The sequence below is a fragment of the Spermophilus citellus genome (genome assembly GCF_964194105.1).
Source record: "Spermophilus citellus genome assembly, chromosome: 11".
Classification (NCBI taxonomy): domain Eukaryota; kingdom Metazoa; phylum Chordata; class Mammalia; order Rodentia; family Sciuridae; genus Spermophilus; species Spermophilus citellus.
In genome coordinates, this window is record NC_138192.1 from 81,101,710 (window position 1) to 81,126,360 (window position 24,651).

The 24,651-nt window shown below is 35.5% G+C and overlaps 2 protein-coding genes across 3 annotated transcripts in view; one reads left to right on the forward strand and one right to left on the reverse strand.

The window, feature by feature from the left end:
• LOC308630754 (cytochrome c, testis-specific) overlaps nucleotides 1-6,153 on the reverse strand; it is a gene marked incomplete at its 3' end in the record, with an annotated part of 19,348 nt that extends 13,195 nt beyond the window's left edge. Inside the window, exon 1 of the mRNA XM_081261297.1 lies at nucleotides 6,024-6,153. The remainder of the gene's footprint in view (nucleotides 1-6,023) is intronic.
• Nucleotides 6,102-20,565, forward strand: RBM45 (RNA binding motif protein 45). 2 transcript variants are annotated; one of them, XR_014018018.1, is made up of 9 exons: nucleotides 6,102-6,575; nucleotides 10,916-11,038; nucleotides 12,592-12,718; nucleotides 14,595-14,717; nucleotides 15,477-15,656; nucleotides 17,728-17,857; nucleotides 18,031-18,123; nucleotides 18,342-18,505; nucleotides 20,365-20,565. XR_014018018.1 is itself a non-coding variant. In XM_081261296.1 (9 exons), exons 1-9 carry the CDS (start codon nucleotides 6,204-6,206, stop codon nucleotides 20,555-20,557), a joined length of 1,497 nt encoding a protein of 498 aa, XP_081117422.1. In that variant the 5' UTR covers nucleotides 6,102-6,203; the 3' UTR covers nucleotides 20,558-20,565. The 2 variants fall into 2 exon arrangements, 1 of the variants encoding a protein (XP_081117422.1); XM_081261296.1 differs by having other exon boundaries at nucleotides 18,031-18,115.
• Nucleotides 20,566-24,651: the final 4,086 nt, after the last annotated feature.

Sequence of the window (24,651 nt, forward strand, 5' to 3'; positions counted from 1 at the left end):
CAACCAGAAAAGCAAATGTATGACCTTTTAGTAAAATACAATCACTATAACCATAAAATCTATATCACATAAAAATAAAATATTACCTAGATATCACCTTTTATAAAGGTAGAAAGATCAGATTGATTGTTTATAACAACTAAAATGTTACTAATAATTCTGAAAACTTTACTCATAAGCTATAAATTTCACATGAAAGTCACTTATAAAAAACCTTCTATTATCACTATTCAAACTACCAGTATGAGTCACAATTAAAATTTTTATGGCTGCCACCTTTAATCACAGATTAATGCTGGTGCAAATGCCTATGACCCTTTTCCAAGTGCAATAAAATCAATACATTCATCAACAGTAAGATGGGTCAGAATATCAAAGGAAACCATTTTGTCCTATAGTTATGTGACACTCTACCAGTATTTAGCATTAAAGAAGAAATATCTCACTAAAATAGGCAAAGATGTGACCTCTAATATGAGCCTGATCATTCATTCAACAATAAAGTATTCCAATACTAACTAGATGATAAAAGTAGCAAACATGGTATGTGCTTACTCTATTTCAGGTATATTCTAAGCCTTTTACATATTTTCAAGTCATTTAATCTTCACAAAAGACCTATGAGATAGTTGCTATTCATATCTCTACTTTCCCATGTGAGGAAGATGAGGCACACAAAGATTAAGGGGCATATTTAGGGTCACAAATTTGTAAGCAGTTAAAAATCTGTTTTTAAAGTGATCAGGAGATCCTTCTTTGAATACAATTGCAGATTTTTAAATTTTTTCCCAAGTGAGAAAACAAAGAGAAGTAAGTGAAGCCGTTCTTAATAAGCGTACAGACCATTGTGAAGTCTCACCTTGTGTAAAAAGAGGAATGCAGAGGGGGTCAGAACCATCAAGGTACCAATAAAACTTTTAAAACTTACAAAGCCCACACATAGTTGAAGTGATGAAAGCAGGAGGGGAAGCTCACTAGAATATTTTTGGGAGGATGTGGGATCCATGTTGTAGTGGACTGAAGTGGAAGGCAGTAATAACAATGGAACCCTGAGTAAATCAACTCACATCCATGAATCCCCAAAGCTGTCCTTTACCCCTTCTCTGTGGCTGTGAATGAACCCCTGAGCTGCAACGCCAGTCGGGCTTTCCAAACTCCCAGCCTCAACTCCCCATGTCACCACTTCCACCTCAGGCTGCCCTCTGCCAACCACATGTCTGCCCAGCCGGCCCGCACCCACCATGGAGCCAGGGCCTTTGCTCTCCGCCTCCTTTGGGCCGCTGCCCTGCGGGGGCCCACCCCCCACTTTGGATACTGGGGGCTGGGCAGGCCATGCTTTGAGTCCCTTCTCCGCAGCCCAAGTCAGACATGCGCTCAGAGGGTCGTGGACTCAAGGACTAATGGCAGGCTCCATCCTCGCAGCTGATTGGCCCCCGTCTGATCCCGGGGGATCCCAACTCTCACAGAGCTTAAAGCCTTGCACCCGCCAGGCGCAGCCCCCTTGAGTCTTTTTTTTTTTTTTTTTTTTTTTTTAAGAGAGAGTGAGAGAGGGAGAGAATTTTAATATTTATTATTTATCGGCGGACACAACATCTTTGTTTGTATGTGGTGCTGAGAATCGAACCCCGGCGCACGCATGCCAGGCGAGCGCGCTACCTTGAGCCACATCCCCAGCCCCCCCTTGAGTCTTATTGTGACAACGTGAATGCCTTTCAAGCATAAGGACCCCAAAGCTTGTCTTTTTTTGTGTGTTCAACCTTTACCCAACCAGAGAATTTATTTTTTGTATATGCACAATGTGTACAAGGTCTTGCTTGACATAGAAACTTCGTGCTTTATTAATGGTCCGAGAGCATTTGGCGACGGCAATCAAATCAAAGTCAACAAAAGAAAATGAGTGTTATTATAGGCAAGTCACAGTGCCAGGCAACTTGGAAATATAAATACTGAACACCTCAGCCCCAGTTTTCCATGAGCTACAATCTAGATGGAGCAAGATGTAAAATACAGTACATTTACACCATTACAAACAGACAATACAATAATACAGCAATTGACAGCAAGCTTGCAATGTGGTAACTGCCAAAAATGGGGAACCAAGTAGGAATATAAACAGAAAAAAAAAGTCCTGAAAAAGTAAAGAAAGAAGATATAGAGGGAAGGACTGAGAGAGTCAAAAGGAAAGGGCAGTTAAAGGCAGAGAGGTGAAAGAGACAAAGTGTGTTTAAAAAAACATAAGTAGGGAAACTTAAGTTTATATTACTACTTGAGTAGAACACTGTAACTAGGAAATAGAAATATTGAAATAATTTTCTAAAATTGTTTAACTATCAAGGTATTTGGAAATGTGATTGATAGTGAATATTTTTATGAATTAGGGAAATAGGATTTTTATTCAATATTCTTGTTCTCTAGAGCACTGCTGTCCAATTGACCTTTCTGCTGTGATGGAGATATTCTGTGTGGACTTTAATATGGTTAATATTTTAGACTGAGGAACTGAATGATTTTAATTGTAATGATTTAATTGATAATTAAGTTCAAGTAATTTTAATTTAAATAGCCACAATTACAGATGGTTGAATGAAACTATGTGGTACCTATGAGTTCTGTCGTGTTATCAACACATTTAAAAGCTATGTCATCAACCAAAAGAACCAGGTTTGTGGGGAAATGCCAATGTCTTGGCTGGGCACAGAATCACGAGCCACCACACACCTTGTAGATTCAAACAGCAATTCTTTATTCCCGAACTCACACCGGCCTCTACACACGTTCTGGGGAAATCCAAGTTCTGCCACCGCCCAATTCACCTACTCCAGGAGGCTTTCTTCTCCAATACTTTTTGAATCTCAGGAGAACTCAACCGGAACTCAAGGATGGGGCGTGCCTGAGGCAGCAGGATACGCCCTATTCCCCCGCAGGGTACACCTTAAACCTGGAACTTCCCTAAACCCAAGTCTTAAACCGGGACGCCTTAAACCCAAATTATCCTAAACTGGGATACTTCCTAAAACCTGCAGGATACACCCTAAACCTGGATCCACCCTGGTCCTTGAGCAGGGTCACCTTTCTCAAACACACATGCAATGTCACAGCGAATTTCCAAGGCAAGTCAATTTAACATGGGGTACGCTGGCAAGGAAATTTCGATGCGTCATTCCTACTTGGCAATGGCCCTCAGCAGGGAAAATTCAGGGTTTAAATATTATTCTCAAGTTCAAAGGCATGCAAACCCAAGGAGACTACCATTTCTTGAGTGCCTATCACAGCCAGGCTAAGTGCTTGCATATATTAATCACTAGCAGATAGTATACAGATGGGACAAATGGACATTCTGACCTATTTTCACATATAACAATCTGAAATTTATGAATTTATTACCAATAATTACCAGTAGTTAAGTCTATAGAAAATTTGCAGGTACAGTAAAACGTTTTTGGTTAAATATAATATCTGAAGATTCATATCCCAACCAAGTAAACCTCATTGCATTTACATCATAGTTTGAGAGATTTGGGAAACAAAAACAAAAATTTACCATTTTATCTTTGAGTTTCAAAAATTGGTCACAATATCATCTCTCCCACACTATTCTTTTTTCCATGCTAGAGATTGAACCCAGGACTTCATGAATGCCAGGCAAGCCCTCCACCGCTGAACAACATCCTCAGCCCCTTACCTCTCATTTTAAAAAAGGGGGTGGGGGAGGAGTGGATTGATTCATAAGATGTGGGAGAGAAAAATGTCAAAGGACATCTTAATTTTATATGAAGTCAATATAAGTGTTTATTATATTAATAATTGTGCATTATAGTCTATATGTTAAAGCCTTGAAAAAATTTAATCTGCAAATGCCCAGCATGTCTTTTCTCTAAAATAAGGTTAATAATCATTCTTTTGAACCTCAGACACTATCAGTGTTTTAGTTACATGTAATTCATGTTCAAAGATGTTATGTGGTTTAAAATATGACTTCTGTCATTGAGGGATGAAATACTCTAAAATGGATCCTGATGCTTGCACAACTTTGTGAACATACTGATAGAGCACTTGAAGTGGGAATTATATCTGGATAAATCTGTTTAACATAAATAAGTCATATAAAGAAAATATGTTTATTACATTTTTATAATTTATAAGTAATTTTCTCTCCCCCCCCCTTTGTACATGTGGTATTTCATAAGATTGAGTAGAAAAGAAATTTTTCTTTCCTAGGACATTCCAGTATTTTTCTTTAAAAAATTAGCTGCTCTGAATATTGGGCTAAAATTCTCGATTGCTGATAGTGCGGTTTAAGAAAATTATAAATTTTCCACTAGATGGCACTTGTGTGCAACTAGTATTGCTCAGAATCTTTACACTACTTCACATCAATAAAATTATTACATTATGTTATTTTCATTCACCTTGATTGATCTGGGTAAGATAAAGAGAAGTGAAAAGTTAAGCTATTTCCTAAACTTGTCAAGCTCTACTGTAAACAGAGCGTTCATTGTACAGTTATGAAATGTAAAACAAGGAAAAGAATGAAAATCTTTTTAGTATATAATCCAGGATAACAATTTGAATTCCTGACTCTTTGTTACCATCAAACAACTACATACTATCAAGGAGGTAAGAGAGGGCACCATAGTTAAAGGAATGAATTTGACAGCTATCCCAGTTAGTAAGAAACATTATTTCTACTTTACAGTTGAAGTAATCTAGCTGGAAATACTAAGTAACTTGTCTAAACTTATGCAATTTAGTGGCAAAACTATTTCTGTTCCCAGTTGTATATATAGCTCCTAGCACAGATCCTAGCACATAATTGTTGCACAATAAATGTTTATCTGTTTGACTTCATAGAAGCACAGGTCTTAGTACCCTAGTCCACTTTCAGGTATATTCCTTTCACTTCATTCTGATACTACTGCTAAATCCAGGCCTTATTTCTGCTGACCTCTCTTCCAAGACCCACTAACAAGAAGGTTTAGAAGTCAGTAGGCATTTCCTACTTTCTTTGCTCTCTACAATTTTTCCTAGTTCCCAGCTGAGCAGCCGCCTTTTCTGTTCTGCACCTTTTCTGTGCTTGTGGGAGTCGAGTAAATCAACAGACACAGTTGGTTCTGGATTTGACTCTGTTCGGTAAGGATCACACAGAGATCAGGAAAACTATGGCAAGAGCGGGGATGTCAGTCCAGGTCCTCATCAGGCTCTCCAGAGCGAGTGAATCCTTGTTTCGGCTGGCTGACCCCTGTTCGTTAGCTCTATTATTTATACTAAATTTGGGGTCTTCTGACCTCCCCCTTTCAATTCTTATCAGCTACCACAGGATTTCTCCACGACATAATTTATCCTGGGGTCAGAAACATCTGGTCTGGTGGTCTCCACCCTGATCGGCTAGCTTTTTTTTTCCCCCTCTAATCAGGTAAGGACAGCCTGCCAGAGGCTGTTTATCTGGGTGAAGGGAAGTAACTTGTCTGAGGGCTATACTGAGGGCTCTGTTAGATGTGCCTAGTGAGACTGTAGGTTTCAAACTGGAGTTTTTAAAATGAAGTTGCTTAGACTCAAGCTAAGGCCATCCTCACAAACAGTTTAATGATAATCCCCAATTTTGGTATCTAACTCCTAATAAAATCTTATCACTATGGTCTGCCTTCAGCAAAAAATTCTGTTAAGCTAGAATTCCTCTTATCCCTGACCTTCAGTAATTTTCTATCTATTCTAATCTTGCTTCTGGCTATAAATGCCCTTTTATCTTATTAAAGTCAGAATTGAAACCAGTATCTCCCCCGACCCGTGTCCCCCTACCATGGCTCTAAGACCCCTTACAGGTCCCTATACCTATCACCAGATGTCCCCCTTGAATAAAGTCAGCCATCTTTAAGAAATGTCATGAATAATTTTTTCTTTAACAATGACAACCAAGAATCCTTGGGTTCTTGGGTAGGGTAAAGCAAGAGCTGGCAAAGTCCCTGCACCAGGCAAGACTATTCTGGCTGTAGGGAACTAAGGATTACACAAACTAACGCTTGGACCTGGGTTTAGCGGGATTGAAGGACTGGACTTGGTGAGGGACCCCCGCGGCGCCAGGGGGCGCTGCAAGCTGCCCCCGGAAGCCAGCACCCTCTGCGGCGGGACAGCTCCTGACGCTAGAGTCCTCCGTCTTCCGGAAGCCCAGCGGCGGACTCGCTAGAACTGGGTGCGCTACAGCGGCCATGTCGGACACAGCAGAAAAAGATAGGACTGACAGGGACGCGGGCCTGGCTCCCGCGCGGAGGTGGGGCATCATGGACGAAGCTGGCAGCTCTGCGAGCGGCGGAGGCTTCCGCCCGGGAGTGGACAGCCTGGACGAACCGCCCAACAGCCGCATCTTTCTGGTGATCAGCAAGTACACGCCCGAGTCTGTGCTGAGGGAGCGCTTCTCGCCTTTCGGCGAGATCCAGGACATCTGGGTGGTGAGGGACAAGCACACTAAGGAGTCCAAGGGCATTGCCTTCGTCAAGTTCGCCCGCAGCTCGCAGGCCTGCAGAGCTATGGAAGAGATGCACGGACAGTGCCTTGGCCCCAACGACATCAAGCCCATCAAGGTCCGGGTGCCCGGGTCCGGGTGCCCGCGGGGTCGGGGCTAGGACGGGCCCTGGTGTTGTGCCAGGACGGGGGAGGGGTGGACATCCACTCCCCGGAGCTGACCAGGCAGCACCTGGCATGCGCGGGGGTGGTTGGGCGTGGCTTTGAGAGGGTCCCCGCCCCCGAGGGTGCGCCCAGGAGCGCGGAGGGGCGCCTGCGAGAGAACTTCTTTCTCCCTTGCGAGTGGGCGGGACAACCTTGAGCACTAGAGAGGCAGGAGCTCTGTTTCCGCCTCTCCCAGGTGGCTACTGCCCCTCTTTTGTTATCATCCCCACCCACCCCTGGCTTACCTTTTGGTGTTTTCTGACCCTCCTCTCTCAGACATTTCGGTCTACTATGTATATCTCTGCTTTTCCTCAGGTAAATAGGAAACTTAACTTGCGCCAGGTACATAGGTAAAATTGTGGCCCTCTGGGTTTGGAATTTTTCCCCAATACCAAACAAAAGTATTCATGTATGTAATACTAAGTGCAGGTGATTAAATGGCCCCTATTACATATTCTTCACGCTTCTGTGAGTTTTGAAATTATTTTAGATAAGCCCTATTTGTGAAGATATTAATGCCGAACTTTTGACTAGTGATCCTGTTAAATGGCAGTTTTCTTTGAAAAAGACCCAAGTAGGGGCTGGGGTTGTGACTCAGCGCTAGAGCTCTCGCCTAGCAGCCTGGGTTCGATCCTCAGCACCACATAAAAATAAAATAAATGCATTATGTCCAACTACAACAAAAACAAAATATTTTTTAAAAAGAGAGAGAACAAAGTAAACTCCTTTAAGAGGAGCCAAATCATTGTGATGGTAGTGTGGCTTTTGTATTATTTTAAGATGTTTATTTGTATGTTCTTAGTTCTTGTTTGTATACTCAGTTCATTCTTGAAGTACTTATATTCTATTTCTATACTTAGTCATCTGTAAAATTAAGGGCCCATAGAAGAAAGGGTCATTTTCAGGGTTATTTGACTTAATCTATCCTTTTAGCACAATTCCTGGCAGAAGGGAAACCCTCCATATATGTTTATTGATCAATAGTAGCCAAGATGTCACTCCTTACTTACTGTGACTTCAAATCAGGACTCAGTCCTGAGAATCTAACAGTCGTTTAAATTGTACTCTTCACCTGTCTTCTAGAGGTAGTTGCTGTATATGCAATTCTATTGGAATTTTCCACAAATTTTTTTCTTTCCTCTCAATTTTCTTTTTTTCCCCTCTTTCTTTATTTTCTGTTTTTTTTTAATTTACAGAAAATTGAGAAGAATATTAATATGGAATTCTAAATTAATAACTCAGATATTATAGTCTCTGGAGGTCCTGCCTGTACCTCCTCCATACACAAAAGAGAAAGAGCCTGGGAGTATACCAGTAACACAGTAGACACTAACAAAAATACATGACAATCTAGTGTGTTCATGTCAGTATAGCTTCAAAATACATGAAGCTTTATTGACAGAACTAAAAGGAAAAAGATAAATGATAATCACCTCCTGAAATTAATTGTAGAGCGATAGCATACGCTAGTTCAGGAGTTGGCAAACCTCTGTAAAGGGCCACATAATAAATAATTCCCACTTTTTAGGCCACATACAGTCTCTGTCACATCTTTCTTTTTTTCAATAGCCCTTTAAAAACAAGAAAATTCTTATATCATGAATTATACCAAAAACAAGGAGCTGCAATTTGCTGATACCTGCAATAGATTGATAATTTTCATCTCTTTGTATTTATGGCCTTAATGTAATGGATTTTATAATTTGGAATATAACATGATCTCAGCCTATGCAGGCAACTCAAAAAAGAGACCCAAGTTTGAAACTGCCTGCCTTCAATAAATTCCTACACAGGAAATTTAAGTCTAGACACAGAAACATAGCCTCCCTCAGCCATAGAGAAGTTAAAATGCTTGTTCCCAAAGAGAATTAAAGTTTACAATTCTGTTTTTCACATTTTTGTCCACTCAGTTTCAGCCAGAAGATTGTATCACTATTGTACCTAGCCAGACAATCAAGGCTCATTCTTCAGCAGCTACAGCTCAGGTTGTCTGCCACTGGAGCACATCTGGTTTTCTTTCTTTTTTTCAGTATTTCCAGTTAAATTAATTTGGCTTCTGTTTTTTTCACATGTACTTTGTTTTTGCAAAGTTCCAAAGGATCTCCAAGACAAAAATATTACAGCACCAGGCTTCCAGTCCAAGTAAAAAGTAGTCTGTGACCAGCTATGGGATGGATTACCTGGAGGAAAAAAGTAAACCTAGAAAATAGAAGAATCTTGGTTCTAGCTTTGCAAGAATACCCCATCTAGAATCTATGTCTTCATAGTGTATGAAAATAAAAATATGTATGGAGAAATCTTCCATTAGTGTTGAAGTGCTCTACATCCTTTATTGGCGATTTCAAATACTTCAATCCTCAAAAGTTTAGAAGTGTGCATCGGATAGAATATCTAATCACATTTTACCTGAGTCCCCTTTATTTCCTCTAGTGTCTTTGCATATTCTTAGAACTTCCCTTTTTGTATTTTCCTATTGATCATTTATTACTGGGGCATCCACTAAGCTAGGTTTCTAGTTAACCATTTCTGTGTTACTCATTACTCTTATTACTAATGCCTCAAACAGTGCTTCACATATTGTGTAGATCTGGGGGAGAGTACTGGGATTTGAACCCAGGGGTACTTTACTACTGAGCTACACTACATACCCAGTCCTTTTATTTTTTTAATTTTCAGATTGGATCTCCCTAAGCTGCTGAGGGCTTCTTAAGTTGCTGAGGCTAGCCTCAAACTTGGGATCTTCCAACTGCTGCCTCTTGAGTTGCTGAGATTATAGGCATGTTCTGCCACACAGAGCCATGTAGTGTAAATTACTGAAGAAATAACAGGACATACACTTCATTTAGAGTTGTCTCCTGCCCTGTCTCATAAGCGGAATCCCACACCTCTATGTCAGGCTGTCTTTTGAGCAAAAATAATGGCCTGCTTTCCCCATGGCTCTGATGTCATTTTTTTTTCAACATTTATAAAATCCCATGGCTTTTTAAGTTGAGTGTCCTTTGGGTTCCTGTCTCCTTCTCTGGAATTCCATAGTCCTGGTTTTCTCATACTTGAATGATATACTGACACTTTAAAGGAAACACAAACAAAACCTCAAGGGTTCTTGTATGTGTAGTGATTTAATTAATTACATTTCTTCAAGTTATTTTAAAAACTAGCCATTAAACTTATTATGTTTATAATTATATAAACATATCCATGATCTTAGTCACAGATTTTTTTTAAATATTTTTAGTTGTAGATGGACACAGTACCTTTATTTATTTTTATGTGCTGAAGATTGAAACCTGTACCTCATATGTGCCAGACAAGCACTCTACCACTGAGCTACAACTCCAACTCTTAGTCACAGATTTTTAGCATTGCTTTAGATTAGTATAAAAACAAAATAGATTTAGAAATCAATACTACAAAGCAAATTCAGAGTACTCTTATGTCATAAAAAAATATTTCAATAAGCAGAATTGCCAGTATTGAGCCTCCTGTGCATTTCCCTACTCACACAGGAGATCATTTGAATAATCACTGAGATGACTCAGAACATGGTTATGCTACTTTTTCTAAAATATTAATACTAAGAAAGAAAACAAAATACGACAATCTAGACTCAAACCCAACTGTATCAGCAATTACATTAAATGTAACTCACTAAATACTCCAATTAAAGGGAAGAGATTATAAGATTTAAGAAAAACCAACTAAGTTCTGTTTATCAGAGTCATGCTGAGGGGTTGGGGGAAAGCTGGTGTAGTATCAGACAAAGTAGACTTCAGTTCATATATTAACAGACATGACATAATTTCATAAGAATGAAAGTATCAGTCAAAAAAATATATAGAAAACCCATTTGTTTATTCAGCCAATAATCTTAAAAATACATGAAGTATTGACAGAATTAATGGATAATTCATAATCAGATATTTATATTATTATCTAATTGAACAAGTAGACAAAATAAAGTATATAATATCTTAAGTATATAATGGACATTTATGGAACACTGTCAAACAACTGCCAAGTATACATTCTTTTTAAGTACAGTGACCTGCTAATCAAAAATACAAAATGAAAAATGCATTTGAAAAAACATTGCAGAGATTGATATTATACAAAAAGTCATTGCAATAAAGATCTTAGAAAAAAGATTCCATCAAATTGCATTTTAACCTAATGGGCATTTAATCATAAAGTAAATGTATTTAAGGAACAGAAAAAAGTTTTGACTTTATTTTTGGGGTTCTGTTATGTTTCTTAGGTTTTCATTGCTCAGTCCAGATCATCTGGAAGTCACCGAGATGTCGAAGATGAAGAACTTACAAGAATCTTTGTTATGATACCAAAGTCCTATACAGAAGAAGACCTACGGGACAAATTTAAGGCACTTGTTTTTTCTAATCAGCTAGTATATGTAACAACTAAAATATTAATACTAAAAAGAAAACAAAATATATGTAACAACTAAAATATTAATCCTTAATGGTTGTATGGTTGCTAAAAAGGAGATAATAGTAGTGGGGGGTTCTCTCCTCCCCAGACGTTTATCATGAAAATACAGACTCAGAAAAATGAAGGATAAAGCTCAGAGAGTTTTAAGTATGGTAACACAAGTAGTAGGTACCAAAGCCAAGATTTAAAACTACTCTGTATCCAGAGCCTGTTCTTGGCCTTTAAAATTTCAAAACATTCTCTTATCACTACTTCCATTGCAGCCCTAAATGTGTGAACAGCATTATCTAATATTTTTTATGGACCTAAGGCATATAGACATTTTACTCATTCACAGAAAAGCTTATACTTTGAAGAGCTTTAATTGTAAAATTGGGCCTACAAAGGAGTTATATTTAAGGAAAAACTACAGCTCTGAACTATAGGTCATAGTAAATGGAATTTGAAGATAAGTCTTTTTAGCCATTGACTTTTATATGCAGTGATAAATTTTCACAGAAAGTTTTTAAAAAATGGTGTTTAAGTTGTTTTGAGTTGTAATTTTTTACTTTTCTACTTATCCTCCCTATACTGTGAATAGGGTGGGCAATAGCAAAAGAAAAGAAACAAGCAGTAAAAGGTAATTTTCAAACTTTGTCTGTCCTACCCCAATTGAGAGTTGAATAAAATACTTCAGAAACAACAAATACCAAAAGAATATATTCCATATTTCCTTCAGTAGTAAGGAAGTTTTTTATTTTATAAATTTATAACTTCTTTTCTTAGTGAACAAATAAGATATTTTAACCTGAATATACAGTAATTAAGTTGCTTGCTAATTGTTTACATAGAATTTTGTAACATAAATACTAAAGACCAAGAATTTATACCCTGGGTTTCTTCCAACATTAAAAATAAATAATGCTGCATATTTCTCACATAGGATGTTAATATTCTGAGTGAACTGTGTTTTAGAGAGATATTTTGAGCTGTTCTCCAAAAGAATACACTATTACTTATGGTTCTCTTAGAAGACAGCATATTATAGTTAATGTTTATTGAGTGTTGAGTATGTCCCTGGCTTTACATAAGCACTTAACATAGATTAGTTCATTTAACCTTTAAAACAACCAAGTGAGACAGGTACTGCTTTTAGTCCCATTTAACAGACAGGCACAGAGAAGATACATAATAACCTAATTAATAAGTGGCTGAATCAGAATTTGACTCTAGAAAGCCCAATTCCAGAACCCCTGCCCTTAACCACTACTGAGCAAAACTTTGGAGCCATCTGGACCATGTATAAATTCTTTCTTTCTGTTGTTTGTTTCCTGTGTGGCCTAGGCAAATTACTGGATTCTGCTTGCTTGTCTATGAAACAAGCAGTTTAAAATATCTATATATCTTGAAATAGCACAAGTAAATTTAAATTTAAGTTAGTTCTGAAAAACTCTGTTCAGTTATTAATTTTGAGTCCCCTAAGATCATTTCTTTTAACTTTTACAGGTGTATGGAGATATCGAGTATTGCAGCATTATTAAGAATAAAGTCACTGGAGAAAGTAAAGGTTTGGGCTACGTACGATATTTAAAACCATCACAAGCTGCCCAAGCAATAGAAAACTGTGATCGAAGTAAGAATGCAGTTTTTAAACATTGTTAAAGACTTTTTTGAAAACACTGTTATTCTAAACAACTGAATCTAATGCTGGTTTTGCGAATACCTGCTAATTTAATCTTAGCAGTGGGTGTTTTAGGACTGTGATTAGGCAATATTCATTGAAGCACTGTCTGAAGAGAAATAAGAGGGACTACATTACTAAGATAGCAAGTGGAACAGTTTTTGACTTTTTAAAAGTATTTTAGAATTTAAAGTATTAAGAAATTGATTTGCCCTTTCAGTTTTTTTAAATACTTATTCTTTATGCTTGTTCATATTTGACCTAAACCCTAAATAGAATTAAATATACTAATAAACTTGTAAGTTAAGGATAGGATTCATAAGGTTTACTAACATAAGTAATTAACCATAGATGAGATAAATTCAAGCAGTGATTGGATCTTGTCCTATTACTAGTATCCATAATAAAGAATAAGAACTTTAAAGGAACCAAGAAGTATATCTTGTATCATCATACTTCTAATTATATTTACTTTTAGAAAGAAGAATAAATTACTGGGGTTTATGCTATTATGAAAATGTATACATGTGGGAAAGAATTATTGTCAATCAGTAGAACTCTTAGATAATCCTAAGGTTCACAGCCAAATTTTCTCCTTAGATCCTTCTGAATTTCTCATTCAGTCAGCCTTAATTGAGTACCTATGGTATACTTACCAGTATGCTAAGTAGAGGGATATAAATGAAATGTTTGGAACTTCCAGCATTCAGGATTTTATATCTATAGTGGGTAGCAAAGACCTAAAAATAAGACCTAGGCAAAAAACAAAAAAATAATAGAAGAATTTTTAAAAGGCTCTTTGAGAGCAAGCAGTATGTCTTATTTGTCTTTCCATCATCTAATAACTAGTGTAGTAATAGGCCCTTAAAGACTGACTGAGATCTCTACAAAAGTAACTGCCATTTATGTAGACTCAGTAAGAATTTGCCAATTGAAAAAAAAAAAATGTTCACAACTGTGTGGTATAGTTCTGTCAGTAGTGAACAACAGGTGCACTGAATGAGCCTGGGAACACTTCCAGAGGAGACAGGATTTGCATCTGGTATAAAGCAAGCAGGAGAGAACATGAAAGCAGTTTTAGCAAAGGCACAGAGCCACGAATAAATAACGTCTTGTGCTTCATGTTATGAAGGCAGCTGTCTATAAAGTACAATATTCCTGCTGAGAAAGTAGGCAACAAATTTAACTAAATACATTGGAACCATATATGGAGGTTTTGAAGACATCAAGCTTAGTCTATGTAAGGATGCTCTTGTAAATTGTTCAAAAATAATAAATCCTTTAGAACAATTAACCTAACCACAGTATTAAGGATAGATTTTCAGAAAAAGATTTCAAACTGGTTGGTTTTATTCTGTTTGAAGTCAATAGGATTTTGATGTGGAGAATACTGGGCAAATAACAATGAAGTCATCTGTGGTAGGGACGATTGGAAGGAACAGCCTAGAATTGCTCATCTTATTTATTTATTTATTTATTTATTTTTTTGGCAATTGTAGATAGACAGCCTTCCTTTATTTTATTTGTTTATTTTTATGTGGTGTTAGGGATCTAACCTAATTCTTCACACATGCTAGGCAAGTGTTCTGCTACAGAGGTACAGTCCAGTAGAATTGCTGAACTTTTATGTCTACATTGATCCATGATTTGGGATTCTTGCTGATCCTCTTTATTGTTTGCCATATTCTAGAAAACAAAGAAATGGGTCTGATGGACCATTTTGCTTTGTACGATTATTTTTATAAAGCTATCAGGCACTATCAACCAAGTATATTTGCCATATGTTAAATTTGTTCTGCAATTTGAAATCAATGGTTCTCTTTTTCAGGTTTTAGGGCAATCTTGGCCGAACCTAAAAATAAAGCATCTGAATCCTCAGAACAGGATTATTATAGTAATATGAGGCAAGAGGCTTTGGGACATGAACCTAGAGTAAATATGTTTCCATTTGGTAAGTGGACTACCTTTACTTCAATAGCATATGTTGTATATATAATGTAATTTGAGTTTTTAAAAACTATGCTTTTATAAGCAGTCTGTAAATCTCATCTAGAGAATAAAAATCTTAAATGTGTTTTTTTCCTAAAATCTTGGGCATGACTTCTAGTGTTTTTAATAACTTATTTTGCTTAATTGATTTCCAATTATATAGTTTTACCTGATTATTTATGCATTATCTGCATATTAAACTGTATCAGTATCACTTTTATAGGTGAACTTCTGCCTTTATACAACTGATCAAGAAGTATAAAGCATATATGTACAGATATCCCCTTACAATGAGTCCTAAAACTTTGTTTTAAATACTACTGCTGCTTTAAAATTAGGGTTACAGAAAGGAGAAAAGTGACAAAACTAGAAACTAATAAAAGCGGAAAATGAGTGATCAAAGTAAGGTCTGATGTTGTTATTTTCCACAAAACTTCAGATAAAATATTTGCCATATTTTTCAATTTTTACATACCAAATGTATACCTGTGAAATTAGGTCATACATTTCTGATTGTATTTCTGCATAGAAGATCGGGGAATGGGGAGAGTTGTCTGTTTTCTTGTCATTAGTTGTTTCTGGTAGTGCTGGTGACCAGAAACATAATACAAAACACATTGCCTTAGCAATGGACTTTTTATTTTCTAGTACAAAAAAATGTTACATGAATTTTGTGTGTATAGAAGTTTAAGGATTTATTTTTCTTTTTAAAATGTTGGAGAACAACAACCTGAATTTTCAAGTTTTGACAAGAATGACAACAGAGGCCAGGAAGCTATCTCCAAACGCCTGTCAGTTGTTTCAAGGGTTCCTTTTACTGAAGAGCAGCTTTTCAGCATTTTTGATATAGTACCAGGATTGGAGTATTGTGAAGTCCAACGAGATCCTTATTCAAATTATGGTAAAATAATGTCTGTGTTCTTATATACACTTTTTTTAATAGCATTTCCCCAAACACACTTTTTATGTCAGATACTATTTGTGTGACAGGAGTTTTGTGTTTCCTTTTTCTCTACTTTGGACTATAAAATCCAGTGATACCTTAATAAACAAATCAGTAGGAATCTGTTTTATATAATGTCATTCAGTTAAAAAAATACTTTAATTCCCACAAAATACAGCATTCTCTATTTCTAGTAGCACAACAAAGACACCTGTTTGTACTCTTTTGATTAATGCTAGGCAAAGTTAAAAACTGTAAGTTTCCTCCTCTTTCATCCCTAAGTCTCTTTTTCTTAAGCTTTATGCACCTAAATGAAACTTTTCCAAATTGAAGCTTCTTACATGCCCTTTCACTAGTTTTTCCAATTCTCAACAGAAGCAAGACTCTAATATCAACTATTTGAACCTGTTAATGTATCTAATCAATTAATTAGTTATCTAGTGTTAGCTCAACCCATCTTTCTGTTAAGCTTTTGATTTTTATTAAGGTTTTCTGTTAAGGGAGGCGTTGTGATGGATAATGGAAAAAGTCTAGCAATCCATAAAACCCAGCTGTAGATCCCAGCAGTGGCACTAGCTTTAAGACTTTGGTGAATTGTTTATCCTCTTTGGAGCCTCTCCTTTTCTCATCTATGAAATGGGATTATTAATATCTTCTTTGCTAGGGTTGGATCAGAATTAGTAATGAAATATGTAAAATACCTAATGTAAGTCCTGACACATAATGAGCACTCAGTAAATTTAAGATTTGTTTGATTTTCAAAGAATTAGAAACAAGGAATGGTATAAATAAATCATATTTGGCATCTTTCCAGTTCCATAGGTTATCTGATTTAGTCCTTTTAGAGTTACATGAGTGTTGAAGGGAAGCAGAGGAATCAGTGTGGGCTTATGGGCTGATGGGCCTGAAGTGCTCCCACCCTTCCACAGACACCCCCACATACTGTTGCCTTACCCAGCGCTGGTCTTTTTGCACAGCTGTCCATCGGAACCTGCTTCAGGCCATTTCCAACCTTAACCCAAACATATGCTTTCATTTTTTTGTTCCAAGATCCCTAGGCACACATATCATGTTTTCTGGCACATTTATTGTTATATTTATGTTATTCTGCTTGTGTATGTTTCTGTGTTCCACACATCCACTACCATTTATCTGGTATGTTGAAATGAATTTTCTTCTGTACCTTCTCTATTATTTTTCTGGTTAGTTGTGTCTGAAAAATGCATGTCACTGAAGCACCTTTTCATTAATAAAGATGTCATCATGTAGTTATACTTTTATGTGGTCATTTGATTTCTGTGTTTTAATTTCATTAAAGTATTTGATGCTTGGCTTTAAAGAGAAACATAAAACAATGACTATTTTTCTCCAAAGCAGGTTATATTGTAAATACATCATGAAACCTTTTGATTATGTCACCGCTGGGCTTTCCATTTAAGGACCCCAGTATAAAATTGTCCCTTTGCTCAGCATTACCCTTTTAATTTGATTAGCTGAAATCTTTCAAAGGAATGTGAAATTGATGACTTTGGATCTGAGACCCACTTGGTATCTACCTTTTGTTTTTCATACATTGCCACTTTTTCCTCTCTCCCACTACAGCTAAATTAAGTATAAATTCTTTTAAGTATATATTCTTTTTATATACTACTTCTCTTTGCATTTCCTACCCAGTATGACAGGGAACTTTCTTAAATTTCAAATAATAAAAATTTAAGGTTTTAGCTACATTGATATCATGTAAGCAAAACCATTATCCCCAAATTAAATTTATTAGAATATAATGCTAATAATGTTCCATTTTTCTTAAAATATAATGTTCATACTTATGCCAAAATTTGATTTATGCTTCAGTTTATAGGAATATATGGCTGTTGTACACACATGTAACAGAACTTTGTTTTTTGATATATTTGACTCTGTTGGGTGATAATCAGGGTTTATATTGTTTGACCTTCAATATACATTGTAACATGGGCCTCAGTGACTTAATGTGCTTTCTTTTCCTTCTGTATATTCTCTACTTTAGGCCATGGAGTGGTTCAGTATTTTAATGTAGCATCAGCTATTTATGCAAAATACAAGTTACATGGATTTCAGTACCCTCCTGGAAACCGGATAGGTGTTTCCTTCATTGATGATGGGAGTAATGCAACAGAGTAAGTACCATTTCAGGAGTGTCTGGAGCCAAGCCCTGGGTGTACATGATTATGAATTGAAGAAAAAAATAGGAAGCAGTTGACCTCTCAAGAGAGGAAGTCACACAAAACAAGTTACTGTTAAGAGACTGAATATTTCCAGTTTTCTATAAATTACCAGTTATTGTCTCCAGTCTCCTTAGAAAAATGGCAACACAGATGGTAGCTGCACAGCTTGCATCAATGGTGTGGAATAACCCAAGTCAACAGCAATTTCTGGTAAGTAGGTAAGAATTTTAACCTTTATAATATAATCAACAGAGTATAATACAGTCTACAGAGTATTAAATAAATATTACCTTTGTTTATTACTCATGTAAGAAATTTTTCATTACTATAGTAGGAAACCATGTAAGAGCCATGATTTGCACGTTTTTATCTTTTGACCAAAAATACCTGAAATGCAGCTTTTCTTTTTCTTGTTTTGTACTTAATTCTTCAACAGCAATTTGGAGGAAGTTCTGGATCCCAGTTGCCTCAAATCCAGACAGATGTTATACTTCCATCATGCAAAAAGAAAGCTCCTCCTGAAACTCCTGTGAAAGAAAGACTTTTTATTGTGTTTAATCCTCATCCTTTACCTTTAGATGTGTTAGAAGATATATTCTGGTAAGATTTGAACTAGTAATTTAAGCATTCTCACAATCTTGAAACTTCATTTATCCAATACCTACTTAGGAAGAGATGATTTTTTCTGTGGGTTTAAAAACTTCTTATTTGAATCATGTTTTTCAATTTATAATCTCCCATTTCCTTCTCTTCTATGCCACTCACACATCTTAAGTTTCTACACAGAACTTCCTGTTATTTTGTTTAAAGCATGTAGTATTGTTTTGAAAAGCTGCTTGCATAGAATGGACAAACCTTTTGTCTCCTGATAGAAGATACATCTGTGTAGACTTGTCCATTAAAATTCTTTTTACATAGATTTTCCTTCATAGTTATAATTCAGCTGAACAGTATTTACTAAGCATCTTCTGTTTTGTCAGTGCTCAGTTGGATCCTAAAAATTATATAACCACATTGAGTAAACAGTTACTTATAGGAAAGAATATTAAGTGTTCGGCTGGGTTGTGGTTCAGTAGTAGAGTGCTTGCCTAGCATGTGTGAGACACTGGGTTCAATCCCCAGCTCCACATAAACAAACTAAATAAACAAAATAAAGGTATTGTATCCATCTACAACTAAAAAAAAAAAACAAAGAAAGGAAAAAAAACGAATAATAAGTACAATAAGTGTTAAGGGTAGAAGGTTCTTATTTATTTTTGTGTTTTTAATATAACCCCTATTTGAGCTTTTCCTTTATGGTCACTTTCTTGTTTGCCTTACAGGAATGTTAGTGAATTAAGCAGACTCATTAGAAAGCTTGTTAAAGTTCTGCTTAAGATATCAGGCATGTGGTTCAAGTATTTTGACCTTTGTTTAACTGAGTTTAATTGATTCATTTAGTTTAGTTTTGTTTTGTTTTGTTGTTTTTTTCATGAATCACTCCTCAGTGTCAGGCAGTCACTGTGTTAAATGCTAAAGACAGTTATGTAAAGAAAACATTATATTACTATATTATGTTGACAAGAGATTGTAGTCCTTGTCCCCTTAGAACTAATGTCATGTAGGAAACAGACAAATAGGGAATTACAATCTAGTGAGTGAGATGATGCTGTGGTAAGGAATATGTGAAATCCATGGGAGGGGAACCTACCTTAGAAACTCTGAGGAGTGAAAGTTAAAAATAATTTGCCATAGGAGGAAACTGGGGGTGTGGGTGATTTTTCCTGCCAAAGAGAGTGTGAAAGGAGGTGATTAGTATACAGACTTAAAGAGATTATAAGGGAACAGGAAGCTAAGGAGGCCAAGGACCATGTTGAAAGCTATTTAAGGAGTTTGTCCTCACCTTGGAAGCAGTGGGGAGTGAGCTACTGAGGAGATTTTTACGGAGTAAATGATCATATTTTATTTTAGAAAGAAACAGAAAACAGGGTGAAGAATGAAGAAGGACAGGTCACAGAACAAGGAAGAAGGCATTAGAGTAATATAAGGAAAAGATAAGGATAATTTGAATAAGGAAAGAGACCCAAGTAAAAAGAAGAGACATTAACTGAGTAAAGAGATATTTAAGTATTGAAATTAGCATGCATTCGATGTTGAACATAAAAGTAAGGGTGATAAATGAGTCAAGAATGGAGTCTATCCAGGCATGGTGCATACCTGTAAACCCAGCGACTGGGGAGGTTGAGGTAGGAGGATTGTGAGTTCAAACCCAGCCCTCAGCAATTTAGTGAGGCTTTAAGCAACTCAATAAGACCCTCTAATAAAATTTTTTAAAAGGGCTGGGGATGTGGCTTGGTAGCTAAGAGCCCCTGGGTTTAATCCCTGGTAGCAAAAAAAAAAAAAAAAAAAAGTTTTAGAACTGAGTAGCAGTCTTTTTCTGTTTCAGTTGTTGTTTTTTTTGTTTTTTTACTTTGTTTCAGTCGGTTTGGTAACCTGATTGAAGTTTACCTTGTGTCAGGAAAAAATGTGGGTTATGTCAAGTATGCAGATAGAATAAGCGCTAATGATGCCATTGCTACTTTACATGGAAAGATTCTAAATGGGGTCAGACTTAAAGTTATGCTCGCGGATTCCCCAAGAGAAGAATCTAACAAAAGGCAAAGAACTTACTGATCCTTGAGGTAAGCACTTCTAATCTGAATTTTTAAATTAAAATTAAGAAGAATCTATATAAGTACTTGAATTACGGACTTTTTTTTTTAGAGATTTAGAAGATAATTTAAAAGCCCTGACTTAAGCTCTCTTTGAAAGCCAAGTTTTTTTTAACAACACATTTTTAAACTTAAAATATTTAAACTCTAAAAAAATGCTTTTGATGTTTACTGGGAAAGTGGGTAAATCAGATTTCAATTTAGAAAATTAAACATTTATTTTTTATTTGTGAATATCTATATCCCAAGACTTGGATTTTTTTTACTGTATTCTTAAATAAAGCTTAAAATTGAAATATTTCTAGAGATTTTTAACTTAAAAAATTGGTGTCCTGAATTATGAATTGAGGTAATTTTTAACAGTCTTTATAAAGTATGTTTTGATTTGTCACTAAGGAAATGCCTAAAAGGCAATATCAAATAATATACCTTTTGGGTATCATTTGAAACCTAAATATTGGTGTTTTCTGGATTTATATTTATGAGTTTATGCATTAAAAGTATATATTTGGAAAATATTCTCGTGTGCTTATATGTATTTTTTTTTAAACCCTGACCATTTGCCAAAAATTCTTCTTTGTTATAAATACCGACATAGCCATGTGCATTGCTTTTAAAAATCAGACTTCAATTTCCTCTTTTGTGACGGTTTATATCTCCTTGCTTTGGGGAGACATTCTTTAATGTTAGTTAGGCTTTTTAATTCTGTAAATGAATTCTGGGTTTCAAAGGATGCTGGGTTTCCTCACTCCCACATTCATCAGCCTCCCAAATCTACTACAGGTCTAATGAATCTGTTTTGTAGTTCCAGGTTTTCTTTCCAACCAATTATGTGAGCTAACAAGTATCAAAACAATCATCACAGGGCTTATTGCTGATGACCTTCTTCTCATAGAGCAAGTCCAGTGATTATTTATTCTTCCTTCACAGAAGGCATTGGGCAATAGAAAGTGCCCACTGGGCCCATTGTTAATAATTCTACTTTTTACATGTTTTTAAATATTTGATGGCAAAACTAACTCTCATCACACCATAAAGTGTAGCAATTTAACCCTAGGAATATTAAATTGCCAGTGAAAACAAATTATCCATTTTTCCTGTTTTATAAGTAAAATGTTAAAAACTGAATTCTGTTTTAGACAGGCTGTCCTCTAAAATAGATTGCAAAAGTTGTGTTTATTCCTGTCTGTGAATATTTCAATATAATTAACAATTCTTGCTTTTGTTCAACAAATCCTTGTCCTTAAAAAGAACACTAATTTCCACCAGGGAAAAATATAGAAATTACTCTTATGATTGAGCCTTTCCTAATGATTATTTACATTTTAAAGAGAATACTGGGCTTAAAATTAAAATCAGAATATCTGGGTTGGAATTTCAGCTCTGATACTTCTCATGATTAGGCAGCTCTTTTTACCTTTCCGAGATCCAGTTATTAGAAAGTTATTAGAGTTGTTGAAAGACAATGAGAAAGCAAAGTTCCTTGTTTAAAAAAATTAAGGATTGGGGATGTAGCTCAGTGGTAGAGTATTTGCCTCACATGCATTATGCACTGGATTCAGTCCCCAGCACACATACAAAAAGAACTCTTCCACATATGGCTTCAGAGAAACCTTTGAGATAGATGATCTCATGCAAAATAATGGCATCTAAATGATCAAAAACTAAAAGTTTAATGGTATCAGTCTATCTCATGTCTGCTACTGTGAAAACTAAGATCTCTAATACCATGTCTTTCCCATTAAAAGCAATGTACATTCATCCAATTTTCTTCATTGAAGGACTTGCACATTCTTTAGCTTAGCTAGTCATAAAAATATAAATCTATCATTTTTTTTCCTTTACTAAACTGTTATATATTTTTAAGGCAAAGATAAAGTAGGGTCAGATTAGTTGAAAATGTTTTTTTTTTTTTTTTGGTAGAATAAAATTAGCTGTAATTTAAATGTATTCCAATTGCAGCATGGCTTTTTATTCATTTTTGCTCTTCATCTTCTATTTACGAAGGACTCTGTAATGAGATTCTCCTCTTTTTTGGTGAATTAAATAAATATATTGGCCAGGCATGGTGACGCAACTGTATTTCAACTACCTGGGAAGCTGAAGCAGGAGGATCACTTGAGCTCAAGAGTTTAGACCAGCCCGGCAACATAAAAAAATAAATAAAAAATAAAATGAATAATCTTATCTTAAGGCTCAATAAGTATGGTAGACTTTCCCAAATTTTAAGGTTTTAACTGTTGAAGTCTGGAGGGAAGGGGTGGTATATTATGTTTCTTTAATTTCAAGAGGACAGACATATAGTTCATGAAGGTTAGTTCCTTTGAGGAATAAACCTGGAATTAATTGAACCACACCTAGGAAATAGAAGAAAGTCATCTAAAAATATAATACTGAAAATAGTTGAGTTTTATGTGTCTGATGTGCTTAATATATTTCTTCTGCTTGAGGAAACATAAATTTTAGTATTTCAGAGCATCTGATTTTATATTAATTCACAGCATTTTCCCTCTAGAAATTCAATACCTGCTTGCATCATCCTTCTGAGTAAGTTTGGTTTTGTTTATTGGGGGGCATCTATGATCAAACAGATAACATTGATTATATTGAAACAAAAGAACAGTTCCTAACATTTTAGGAATACTATATGCAACAGCTATTTTCTTTCAGGTGATGATTTTCATACTTGTGTTGTGTTCTTTCTACAGAACAAAGACTAAATAATGACATAATCCTCAGCTGACTGACTGAAAATGTGACTGGACGCACTCCCTGTGGACAGTTGACAGCTTTTTTTTTTCATATACCTGATAGTCTGCACAACATTATTTTGTCTGGGAAGCAGGAATTGCTGACATGTATTTTTGAATCCATACCTAATGCTAAAACTAATATGGTAGTTGTTTCTTAGAGCAATATGTTGTTATGTGTAGCAGAAATAAAGTTCTCTTAGAGCAATATGTTGTTATGTGTAGCAGAAATAAAGTTTTCTTTGCTTAACTATATTATGACTTATTTATGTCAAAGACAGGGATGAAAAAATTTAATAGACAGTGTTTAAAGGTTGACGAAATAATCTATTTCATTGATTTTTTTTACACACTGAAGATGGAAACATCTTGATATCAAATGTGTGCCATAGTGTAATTGGCATACAGTTATACTAACTTATTTTTCTTTCATAAATGAAACATAAAATAAAGGTGCTTTTTTCAGTTAGGTGCACCTTAGAGTCAATAAAATATGTAGTTGCTCCTCAGTGTACACATGCAGATTAACTGGTTACTTTTACTATAAGGACAAGCAAAAAGGCAGCATTAGAAATATTTTTATACTGTACATTTGCAATTATATTAAAACTTGAAAATTTTATAAAAACCTTTTAAGATTATAAAGCAACAGCTATAAAAATTAAAAGTTATTGTTGATATTTTAAATAAATGTCATGGTTGCAGGAGGTGGGGGTGGACATTGTTCCCTTTATAAATAAAGAAATATAATCACCACTTCAAAAATATAACATGTAAGCAGTTTTCAAAACAGCCTATGATAGAAAGTATAATTATTTTGAAATTAAAGATTAAAAATTAGAAAGTTACTTTGCTTATATTTTAAAAATCCAAGACAAAGTTTTATCAGTCCTTGAAGTAAATGATAATATATCAAAAAGATATATCTCAATCAATAACTTAGCACCTTTAAAAAAATGATATGCATTTGCTAAATTATTACTTGATTGCCTTGTCATTATGACTCTTAAATTCTGAGTTAAACTAAAAATACTGAAAGATTAAATTCAGTGAGCATAAAAGAGTATTTTATGCTTGGACATTTCTCCAGTGAAAAATTAGAATCCTTTTTTTGAATCAGTAATTTTAGTAAGTTTAGATAAGAAAATTTCCTATCTTATCTTCCCAGGCAAGACTTAATTGAAAAAGAATTTAACCAAGAGTCTTTCTGTGAGCCAGAGGGCATATTTTAAAATGAAAGCAAGGCTCTCTTTAGAAATGAAAAACATAAGTGAGGAAAGTTGAGAATTCATTACCAACAGTTAGA

Coding starts and splice junctions, on each gene's coding strand:
- RBM45 (XM_081261296.1), top strand. CDS start 6,204: ATGTCGGACACAGCAGAAAAAGATAGGACTGACAGGGACGCGGGCCTG. Junction 14,718..15,476: donor AGTAAATATGTTTCCATTTG/GTAAGTGGACTA, acceptor AAAATGTTGGAG/AACAACAACCTGAATTTTCA. Junction 18,116..18,341: donor CAAGTCAACAGCAATTTCTG/GTAAGTAGGTAA, acceptor ATTCTTCAACAG/CAATTTGGAGGAAGTTCTGG.